Genomic DNA, 12,065 nt, shown 5'->3' with positions numbered 1-12,065 from the left:
CTCCAGTACTATTCCCAGCTTGCTTAGAGGAAGTATTCAGAGACTTGGAATGGGAGCAGTTACAGATAAGGATAGATGGAGAATACCTCAGTAATCTGCGATTTGCTGATGGCATTGCCTTGCTAAGTAACTCAGGAGATGAACTGCAAAGAATTTTTGGTGACCTAGACAGGAAAAGTAGAAAGGCAGGCTTGAAAATCAATATTCAGAAGACTAAGGTAATGTACAACAGCATAGGTAAGGAACAGCGGTCTACGCTAGATAGCGAAAAACTGGAAGTAGTAGGCAAATATAACAAGGAAATAACAAGGAGAATAAGAATGGCTTGGAGCGCATTTGGCTAGCACTCGCAGATTATGACTAGCAGCTTACCTGTATCGCTCAACAGGAATGCATATAACAGTAGCATCGTACCTGTACTTACCTATGGGGCTGAAACGTGGAGGCAAACCAATGGGGTTCTACTTAAGTTGAGGACAATGCATAGGGCTATGGAACGAAAAACGGTAGGAGTGACAATTAAAGATAGGAAGCGTGCAGAGTGGGTGCGAGAAATAACTCAAGTTACTGACATTCTAGTGGAAATCAAGAAGAAGAAATGGGCATGGGCAGGACATGTAGTGCGAAGAGAAGATAACCGATGTTCGCTTATGGTAACAAACTGGATTCCAAGGGAAGGAAGGCGTAGTAGGGGGCGGCAGAAATATACGTGGGCGGATGAGGTTAAGAAGTTCGCAGGAGTCAAGTGGATGTAGGTAGCACAAAACCGGGTTAATTGATGAAATATGGGATAGGCCTTCGCTTTGCAGTGGGCATAGTCAGGCTGATAATGATGATGATGATGATGATTTACGAAGGTAACGTTACAAGGGGGTCTCGCCTCACAACACTGTTGTGAAAGGAGTCGTGCCGTGGGCATGTTGCACAGGTTAATTAATTCCCGCTGCTGAATGCGGAGAAGTGCAGTTTTAATCATTTATCTTAGGCTTGTCCGACCAATTGCTGTTTTTTGGTTCACTTGCTAAATAAATTCGCCCGCTCAGTTATCAGAACGGCAGGCGCTTAGGTTGTGCTTCGGGCTTCTCTTATTTGAGGCTAACAAAGTGCTTCCCCTTGAAGCCGGGATTCCATCTTTGCGGTAGAGGTTTTAATTTCTAAGTGTAAAAGCCTAATGATGTACTAGTCACGTTTCCACCAGTCCGTGAGGTTTTTTTGCCAACCGATCTGTGTTCTTGAAGTCCACTGTCCTAGGCTTCACACCCCACAGTTAATACAGGGGCAAAATGTGCTTGTAATCTTAATGTACGTGTTTCTTGTGCTTCGTGCATTGCAGACATAAAAAGTGGGTTTTCCACTAAAATTCTCTGTGCATGTTCACATTTTTTCTAATAATGCTAAACATTGACCTCCGCGCATTTTAAATGAATAATTAGAAGGTACCTATCAAAGCGTTTTACCGACATAACGATAACAACTTACGGCTCACCACATAAGAAACATCCAGGCTTCGGGATACGTTCGCCGCTTCTAGATTGCACTATTCTGTGCGGCTTTCAGATATCAACGCAATTTTCCCAACGGAGTGTCTGCTGGTGGTGAATGCTCCACGCAAACTAGACGCATCTTACTCTGCAGTGGCTTTCATATCAGACTATTGTCTTTGTTGTCTTTGTGCTCGCCCCTTGCTTCGACTATCGATAAACACTATAAACAGTTTCCTAACATTGCTGCTTCCATATTTGCGCCTTGTTCATATGATATCGGTACCAAGGTGATGGCGGTGTTACAGTGTATGGAGTTGGTGATAGCCTGACAAAGGCGTCTCTCAATGGCCACGTGTTACTTACCCTCCATCTACACTGTACATCACAGAAGAGAGTTTTCGTAGCTCTACCTTAATAAGCACGTAGCTGGATCTGTTTAAAATCTGATAACTACCCGCATCTCAGGCATTCGTGGAGCAGAAAGTCAAGTCAATCACCCTAGCTTGAGGTCTCCCTAACGAGGCTGAACTGCTGTATCCCACCCCTAAATTTCTATAGCAGAGACCTGGTTTGGCGCTTTCTTCCGTTGTCATACTGCGGGTCAAAATAACAATTCTTGCTATTTTATCGCTATTTACTATGGTGAGAACATGGGTTTTCGAGAAGCCATTGCAAAAGTTTGGCCTAAGTTTTAGCAGCCCGACCTTATGGTAGTTTGGCGCCGCCATACTTTTGTAGAGCCACAGGTATGTTTTACTCCAATTCAATATTTCTTACTCTATATAAATGTCTGCATTGCTAATACTCTTTTTCAGATCACTTGGCTACAAATAGTGTTGTGTTCATCACCTGCGAGCCTTATTTTTTCTCTTTTCTATTTTTCTGATTCATCCTTTGGTTTGCTTATCTGTTTGCGAGCAATCATTTTATTTTTGGCCCGTGAATACACAAATCAAAAAGTCCCTCGCCACTCCAATTCTTAGCTGCGCTCCCAAACTGTGGGTATGAGGACACAACAATAAATCGGTTCGCAAAACAGAGGGATTGAAACGCTATCTCCATAGGCGCCGTTACGGCCATATTTTCTTATTTTCCTTCAAGGTCTCCTCTGACGTCTCCCGTCTGTCTCTTCCTCTCTCCGAGCAGCGCATCTGGAGGAACTATACACACAAAGTCTGGCTGGGTCTCATAGCGGCATTTAATTTTAATACATCCATTAATTAAAGAAAATAAAATTATTAGCCACGGGCTGGATATAAGTGCCTCGAAATGAGTTTTACTTGCTTTATATTCATGTTCGCTCTGCCGAGACGAAGACACGTCCACATGCCGAAACGTTGTCTCGACCTGCGAACTAAGTCGTTCCCTCCTCCACCCTTGATCAGTGATATTTTTTTCCTTGCCTAGTTACTTATCTTTACTCGTTAGCATTTAGGTTATGAATCTAATAAAATTTGACGGAAAAGTTCATTCTTTGTCATGTATTACTTTTTTTTTCCTCCGCACGTACACAAAACGAAAAGAGGGGCTGAAAGCAGCCCGGAGCCAGAATTTGTTGATCAGAAAAATTAAAAAGAGACACTTTTGTTGAGGAGAAACGACCCTCATGGCCTCTGCACGGTAATGACTTCTATGGACTAAGACCGGCAAAGCATATCTCCCCAACAAGTGTAAATTTAATTTTTTTTTTCGACAGGGGACTATGGGGCACTTGTGGTACCTTTCTGCTGACTACCAGCTGTTCGTGGTGGCCGTCATCGTGATCCAGGTATTGAAAACGTAAGTGCGCTTACTCTACTTTAGGGCGACATCCATTTCACTGCGGTATTTTTGTCTACTTTCAGGAAGAAATGGCTCGTCACTGCTGTCTTTGTGACGCTGTCACTTGTTTGCTGCGGTATCTCTTCTTGGCATTTGTACGGCACCGACTTGCCGCCGTTTGTTGTCATGGTGCGGCCGTCGTTTCGGTAAGGCGACCGTATCTGCCTCGTGATCTCAGAAACGTTTGTTTTCATCCTTACAACCATCTGCTTTTTCGATTAAGCATTATTTATTTACACATCACTTTGAGAGAAGTACATGTTAGACGCCATAGTTCATGAGTATGATGACAGAGCTTTTCAAGGACCTCTTGCGAGGTTCTCGACAAACGTCCTAGAATTGCTTAATTTAAAACAAATCAGTTTCATATGCGGTTCTAGTGCACGAAGAAATTTTAAGGTATGTCATCACCCTAAATATTCATTTTTGTGAAACAATTACAATTTATTTTTACGATTTTCATTTTCTAGCTTATTAAAAGAATGGTCGGGGAAAAAATTATGATTTTATGAAATTGTTAAAAAATATGGTATTTTTCTAACCTCATCGGTACGAATCCGAAACCAAAACTAAACCTTTCTGACCACTGTATGTCCGCTTTCACTGCAAAACTTGCTTCGCATGTCTATTTCTATATATTTATTTGTTCATGTACGGTCTGAAATGTTTCAGGAGCACTTTTTGGAACCTAATAGTTTTATTTAGTTCAACAACATAACCAGAGGGCTGCAGAGCGATCCGGCTTTCTGCTGTTTACACTGACCTCATTCGATTTGCGAGTTGTTTCTGCTAGTTTTTCACTCCTTTCGAGCTCACAGACTATGAACTACGCTTTTTAGCAGAATGTTGTGGTAATCCTGAAAAGATGACTATTTTCCGAGCAAATGACGAAGTCAGCGTAAGTTTTGAGGCAAGCAAGACACCAGGCATTGAGCCACGGGGCACGTGGCATGGAGCACTTGGACTCCTGCTCAAGAGAGTGCTCCAAAACGAGTATGGCAGTGATGTACCATTTTAACATTCATTCCTCCAAGGTGACAGAATCATAATTATTTAGATTCTCTCCTTTATTTTTTCTTTTCATCTTTGGCCTGTTCAGCATTATACTGCCTCGAATATACTGGGCCATATAGCAAACAGCAAAAGAACTTATATAAAATTCTCGGGAAACGAATTCGCTGTGGTGTCTGCTTTATGTATGACGTTCGTTTTTTTTTTCCTGCGATTATGAATATAATTTCCAATCTTCAAAAAAGGACGGCGGCGCGGCCTTATTTTTTGACTAGTGGAATTTGCCCCGCCAGTCGGCTGAGAACGTGAAAGAGGTAAAAAAAAAAAAGAAAACCTGCTTTAGCTAGCAAACAAAGACATTGTGCTGCCGTTAAGGAGGGCCAGATTCATGAGCCAGATACCTTTGACGTATATTGCGCGTTTTGTTGCTACCTCGACATTTGTTTCATTCCTTTAAACATTCTTTTTTCAAAATATGCGAGCACTGATAACTTCATTTTTGATGTATATTTTGGCATACAACTTTGTATGCACTTTCTTTATACCTTAATCTGAGCAATCAAGCAGAATGCCAAAAAACAAAAACGCTAAAGTTATCTGTTATAACGAATTTTATGAAAACCGTTCTGCCATTTGTAATGTTTATTACGTATTTTACGATAATACCTTTTAGCTTGAGTTATGTCGGTTACTCTGGTTAATTGCGCAGATTATTGACCTCGGCATGCAACTGCCAAGTCATTTGAAATATCAAGATCTGCGCAATCAAACACACTAACTGCCACACCTCTAACCTAAAGGGCATTATCATAAATGTTGCTTTTAAAACCCACCTCAAATTTCCGAGTTAGAACTTGATGCAATACCCATATATTGCAAAAAAACTTGAAATAACGTTTCTTTATATTTGCATTAATTTTTGATGCAGAAGTTTCATTTACATAAGCTTGATGAATCAAACAAAACCAGTGAATTTTCGACAAAAATTATACATTTTTTCTTCTCCAATGTGGTGATTTACCTTAACCTAATCCTTACGTCTCTTGCAATATACATTAGGGCTACAGCTATGCGAAAGAGCAATATACTTTTTCGTTTCCCCACTAAATTCAGCCAGATATGTTTTTTAAGGGGAAAGCATTTCATGTTCATGAGTGCGAACAGCATTTGTGAACCCGCGCAGTATGTTCCAGCGTCATTATCGAGAAATTAATTGATTATATGAACAAAAGATTCACAGTATCATGTAGAGGGTGAAAAAAGTGTTTGTGTGCAGAATTTATTTCATGTGGAGTAATTAGATAACTAACTGCAGCCTGAAAACGCTATTCGGCATAAAATATAGCCAAGGTCGTCGGCAGAGTGTGCAGGCTTCAAAACAACCACAGACGTTATAAGTGTGAAAAATACGTCAAAATTGAGCAAAAAACACTGCAAAACGTTATTTTGAGGACCCTTAATTGTGTTAAAACATTTGAAAATAGTCAAAGAAGAAAATAAGTAACGAAAAGTAGAAGCAGTAAAAAAATAAAAAAAAAATGAAGTATAAGGAGAAAAGAGAGAAAGGGCAGCAAAAAAAGAGAAATAAAGGAGCGAATTAATAAAAGAAGTCGCTGGAAAGGATTTCTACTATACAGCACTTAACAGAGATAGATATATATGCCTCCAACAAATTTCTGCAACCCTGCTTCTTTCTGTAAAACATACAGGCTTTGGCATATTAAAAGCGCATATGAGATAGATTGTTTGACAAGAGGTTTTGCCGAGACCCTTATGTAGCCTCAAACTTGGACTCAAATTTAGCGTCGTTAAGCGTCATTTCCTTTTCACTGGTCATTCTTGGGCAGAGTGGCGGCTGAGAGTCTGATGGACTACTACTTCCGCCCCTACTACCATGGCGTCTGCTTCTTCTTTGGCTGCATTACTTTTCTCCTGGTTCAGAAATACCGAAAAGCAGGGATTTCAAAGGCAAGTAATCCATCTTTGCTTCTGGGTTTGCAGTAGTTTATTGGGCGAAGGCCGTGGGGTGGCGTAATAACCTCAGTTTGAGCTTAATCTGTGCGGCAATAGATATAAGCTCAGTGCATCTTGAGCCAACCCATAGTCCATATAATTGTCAATCTCTAAATTTCGAAGCCGCGATACAGCGAAAGACTCGCTCATATGCTCATAGCACTACTGCACAGCTTTATTACTCAGTGGCTGGAGTTTATTCCTTTCTGCTTTTGAGAAGTGTTTTGGATCAGAGCTTCTCGGGCGGAATGAAATCCCGTGACGACTGGCACGCAAGCACCATACAAGGCGAGACGACCAAAGACTGCCTCAAGAAAGATTGTCTTCCACTCGAAAAAGGCGCTAACTTTAGCGAGAGCTATGACACAGGAAGTGGCGCCTTTGATGCTAGCGGATGTATTATTATTCCTATCGTGTTCTCCTTCTGAGCTGGTGCGTGCATTCTCCCCTTGACTTAAGCCCAACTTGTAAAAAGGGAAATGGGCAGATATGGCGGAATCCTAAGGGAAACGTTTAAGCTTCAGCGCGCACTGCGTTCTGAGTTTTTATTTGAAGCGCATTGTCATTTATGTCAAGCCAGCCATCTTCACTTGAATGTCCGTTAGGCCTACAAATTAAACGTTTTACTTCCTTACATCTTGGCGTAATAGTGTCCACTGCTTGAATGATGCCGTGGCGCAACCTATAACGTTTCTGGAGCGCTAGCAAGGTGGATGTCACAATACCTCGGGCGGACGCTGCAATAAAAACTAGTCAATCGGGAAACAGGCGAATAAGGACGCATATGAGTAATCTTTTGTTCTGTCTAGGCGGTGTAGCACCAGTTATCACGAGTACTTAAATATGGCTGCCGTTTTCACGTTATGCCACACGTATCTCGAGAATTTATTCATAGAATTAGAGGCATATCATTTTACTGATATCATTTATTATCTTGTTCCCTATTGAAAAATTCTTTATCGGGTAAGCAAGGCTTTTAATGGTCCTTATTTATGTACTGTAAATTTCATATCCCTGTGACCTGTCCATGGTGAAGATTAAAGAGGTTTTTACCGGACCAGTATAAAGCTCAGACTATACAGACCTATCTGGTATGGAGCTTATATCGGACAAGCCATATCCTGCCATTTCCGGTATGGATCTCAAATCGGACATGGCGGTTCGGTATGAATCTCAAAACATGCAGACGGGTCAGCATCGAGCTCTTATACCGGACAGACCATATCCTGTTTAACTCATGCCGGACGAACTCGTATCTTATGGAACTAATACCGGACAATGCATATCCGCTTCTCAATGCAACGGACAATATATATTTGCTTACTAATTCACTTTGAAGCTCAAGCAAAATGACCATGCCAGAGCATGCCAGCCAGCGCGCCAGTGTATGTTTAAGCATGAAAACATACACAATGCATGTCACAGCTCTGCTGTATATGTGGGGTGCGCTTTGTTTCGGAAAAGCTATCTGAAAAGATATGGAGCTATCGAAGTGCACGCACGTTAGCAAGTACTTACATACGTGTATCGCATCTCATCTCCGCGGGCAACAGTCGCTGCAGCTCGTCCGATATTGCGGTGTGTCTTCATATCTGCGACAAAAGAGGAGGCTTGAGTGTGAAAGTGCAAGAAGAACGCAGCATTTCGTTAGCGAGGAAAGATATATCCTCGAGTATAACTGAAACACATCGCGCTATACTAGAACGATCCGACCGGACTGAGACTGATACCGGATATGGTCCTGCCTGTTCGACCTGCGTACCGAAAATGTCTTGTCCGGTATTGGCTCCACATCTGTCCGAGTACCTGTTTAAAACTTACATAGGAAGGATCACAACGATATGAGTGTTATACCGCATAATACCGGGCCGGTTAAAACCACTTCCTCTCTCTAGCAAAATATAACATACATTACTAGGGAAAGCAAGCCAGGTGAGGGCGCAACGTTCTACGTCTGGGACCCGATAAAAATATTTCGTTCTCACCAGCATAGACTGCGGCGCATATTTCACACCGGTAAAACGGTAGCCTTGCTAACGGGGCCAGAACTTTAAGACCGCAATCAGAGGCACTGTACCTTCAAATCACACGCCAGATAACTTGCTATTGAAATACGACTGCAAAAATTATTTCTATTTCTCAGTATTTCTCAAATCGACATCATAAATACAAACGTGAAGTGAAGATTGTCGGCGCAAGCAGTGAATTCAAATTCGTGCTCAAATCCACACAGCGAAACACTACACGACTACAGAAGCAACTTCGAAGGGAGGCATAGGCAATGAAAACACCACTGGATATCCGCTACAGAAGAAAATTAACTCACAACAGGCCTCGAGGAAACGTCTTTTTTATAGAGTAGAACGTCGTGCAATTTGGTCTAACATCTTCGAAGAAGGCAGCAAAACGACAACAAAACAGAAGAAGCACACACAGACATAAGGAGAACGTTGATTTATGTGATTTCAGTTTTGGCGAATGTTTATTATGCTGATATGGTTTTCTGGATTCTGTGGGCTCGGGTGCGCTGCTAAACAATTATGTGGCCTGTGCGAATACTAACACACGAACAACACACTGCTATCACCTTTCTTTGACTTTGATTATTATAGAAGTAATTAAATAAGGCAGCAACTAACGATTCATGTCGTTCGCAACGAGCGTCAGTTCTTTACCCTTAGATTAAACTACGGTGCCCTGAAAGCTCAAACATTAAAAATTAAAAAGAAGGAATGCGTTTGGTGATCCCCTTTCCTGGCAAAATTTGCTGAATATTTGCAATCTTCTCAGAACAGACTATAAGGCGCAATCTTCAGTGCACTCTGTATCCCTCACTGCCTGTCTATAGGCTTTTCACTGTTACTGATGCTCTGTACACTTACTCCCCGATTCAAGCCCTGCATTTTTTCGGTCTTTATTTCGGTCCACGTTAGCCTTGTTCACAAAACGAACACTTCAAATCAATAGCACTTGGAAACACGTTCGCGTTATAATTTAAAGTAAAACTCAGCGCTGTACCTTCCAAACCCTCGACTCCACCCTCAAACACACCATACCGTGCGCACGTCCAACGTGCGGATTCAGTTACGAGATAATCTGGTGACGCAAAGCCGGCTGCTTTCAGTGTAACTAGGCAATAGCGGATGAAGACTATACCAGTGTTTGGCGCAATGCATGCCACTGGTCAGCTGTACAGGCACGCCGCGATGTGGCAGGCTACCAGAGGAGATTCACTTCATCTTTCGCCGTATTGCAGTTTTGTTCATGGCAAAACTGCAAGCGAAAAACTGTGTGTAGTTAGAATCACATCTGGTGAAAACACTCCAATGCGTTATAGGCACCGTAGACTGGTCATACGTATTTTTTACTCACTGTCACTGATCACCATAACGTTTGTACACGCGCCAAGAGAGAGAAACGTCTCGCAGAATTCGCCGTCTTCTCTTTTTTAGTCAGGCGGTGCGACGCTACAGAGTTGTGCGCAACACTGCCACAAACACCTCTCTATCTACTGTGCCGCTTTACTGCTGACAACTACGCAGCAGTTGTGGTCTTTACGTGCTGCGCTTACTATTCTGGCGCCAGCTTCAGGCGTATAATTCAAGCGTATTCTTTGCCCACATTTGTCCATTGCGGCTCTCCTGAGTCTATAATCTAGCTTTATTCTATGATAGTGGTGAGGTGTCTCGCCTAAGATGGAGCCAGAGCTTATGCCTAACTTAGTACCACAGTTCAGAAGGGAATCTCTCCACCTTCTTCCCATCGGAATTCCAGCATATGCTGGGACTATAAACACGAACCCATGCTGTTGCAGCACCACAAGTACGACGACGGAGACGAAGGAAGCCAGAACTAGTGCTCTACGTTTCCGTCTTCGCCCTGATGGCGGCGCAACAACATGCATCCGTACCAACTCTACTAATTCCCTACTCCTCCCACACCAAAGTCCCTGTCAGCTTCGATCAGTTGTTGAGCTGGCTAGAAGGCTGAGGTAGTCGACGATAAAGAGTAATTTTGCGGTTTTAAAAATTCACACTGACGAAGGGAGACTCTTCTGTATGAAATGGTTTGATACTTTATTTTGTCCTCTGAATTAGCCCAGTCTTTTAATATTAAACTCTGATCGGGTATTTGAAGGCAAATATATTATATTGAATTAGGTTTTAATTTACTGACGATAATGTTTGCTGGAGCTGTGAACCTTGCTGCAAAAATGTACACTAAGGTTCTCACTAAACGTCAATAAAGCATGGATTAGTCAGTCTTTTCTTACTAAGAACAGTTGCATCATACTGTCCCTATTCCAAGGGCTTGCAATTTTTTAGGCAATTAAATCATTTTTTTTTTAGCAGGCTACTCGTTTTCATTACCGCTTCGTTTTCATTACCGAACCCCCGAACGATATTGTGCAACTGCTTTGTGCTAAGATACTGAACGTTATGCTGGCAGCCAGCGCTCTACAAATACTTCACAGGCAATCCGAGATTACGAATCTTTACGTAGAGCGAAGTGAAGTTTTGTAAAAGACACAAAATAACGTACGTCGTGTCGCGCAGTTTTGGTGTTCTACTGCATTCTTTTAACTTGGAGGCAAAAACCTTATAGGCAGAGCGATTTCTGCACGAGAACGGAAGTGATGTGAATTGTTCGGAGCGTGGTTTTCGGTCTATATATCAAAAGAAGCGCGGCAAATATTTACCACTTTCATGCAAGTCTTCTATCATTTGACGATTGATAAGATCAACTGACATTAGAATTAAAAATGAAAAAAATTATATCATGTGAAAATAAAGCGTCACATCACCTAGCCTCTCATTTGAGAACATTTATTAGATTTTTTCTTAGTCCTTATTGCGCATCTTTTATTCACTAATATTTAACATAGCGCACAGTTGTATTGCTAGCCTCTTGTGCGACGCGCATAATAGGCCTGTAACATTCCTGAAATATTTTAGGGGAAAAAGCCTAACTTTAGCACTCCAGTAATGAATATTAGCAGGCTTATGGACTCCACTTATAAACACAGACACCGCGTCGTACTGCATTTCAATTTAATGTGCCTTCAACACACAGTACATGTACTCAAGCCTCATTACTCCAATCCCCGTTTTGTCGTCAAAGGCTCCCGGAGTGTACCAATTTTTCAGGACACGAAAGCTCCTGAAGTCGAATATTTGGAACGCTGCTTGATTAAGAATACAAGAATGCACAAAGTATTCTCAAACCAGAATGCTATTCGTACAGACATCAATATCTCTGCTCGTTTCTGATCTCGTTCTATGTCTTCTGTGCAGATTTTTCAGGCTTTGTTGTGGGGCGTCGCCCTGCTCTGCGGCCTGTACTGCATATTCGTGAAGCTCGAGTACTACCGCAGTGACGAGACTGCCCCCGCGGCGAAACGGATGTTCTTCGCCTTCATCGACCGCATACTCTGGACCGTGTTCCTCGTGTGGTTCACCTTCACCTGCGTCACCGGTAGAGGAGGTAATGGAGAAACCCTCTCTGGTTTCAATCTGCAGGGAGGATTGTATAAGGTCCATTGCAGCAAAAGGTTCAAATTAAGGAAAATATCTTACAGCTAAATTTCCAAGCATTACCCGTCAATATGGAGGACAGTCATCAATTCTATTTGGTGATGTTTGATTTATTTAATGCTTATATTTTTATCTGAAACACAAGTCAGCCATCAGTGTTGAGCCAGCCTTCATTTTGTAATTGCGGCGTGCTTGATCACTC

General features: G+C 42.1%; 1 protein-coding gene across 1 annotated transcript in view; it reads left to right on the top strand.

The window, feature by feature from the left end:
• The window catches only part of LOC146172550 (nose resistant to fluoxetine protein 6-like), a 116,198-nt gene that overhangs the window by 91,399 nt on the left and 12,734 nt on the right, over nucleotides 1-12,065 (top strand). Inside the window, exons 10-13 of the mRNA XM_084585797.1 lie at nucleotides 3,181-3,263; nucleotides 3,329-3,451; nucleotides 6,164-6,284; nucleotides 11,624-11,813. Of these exons, the coding sequence (XP_084441923.1) occupies nucleotides 3,181-3,263; nucleotides 3,329-3,451; nucleotides 6,164-6,284; nucleotides 11,624-11,813 (517 nt within the window). The remainder of the gene's footprint in view (nucleotides 1-3,180; nucleotides 3,264-3,328; nucleotides 3,452-6,163; nucleotides 6,285-11,623; nucleotides 11,814-12,065) is intronic.

This window comes from Amblyomma maculatum, unplaced genomic scaffold (assembly GCF_055883805.1).
Source record: "Amblyomma maculatum isolate TAMU_Amacu unplaced genomic scaffold, ASM5588380v1 scaffold_13, whole genome shotgun sequence".
Taxonomy (NCBI): domain Eukaryota; kingdom Metazoa; phylum Arthropoda; class Arachnida; order Ixodida; family Ixodidae; genus Amblyomma; species Amblyomma maculatum.
Note: the sequence above shows the minus strand (reverse complement) of the source record. Positions and strands in the feature narration are given on the sequence as shown.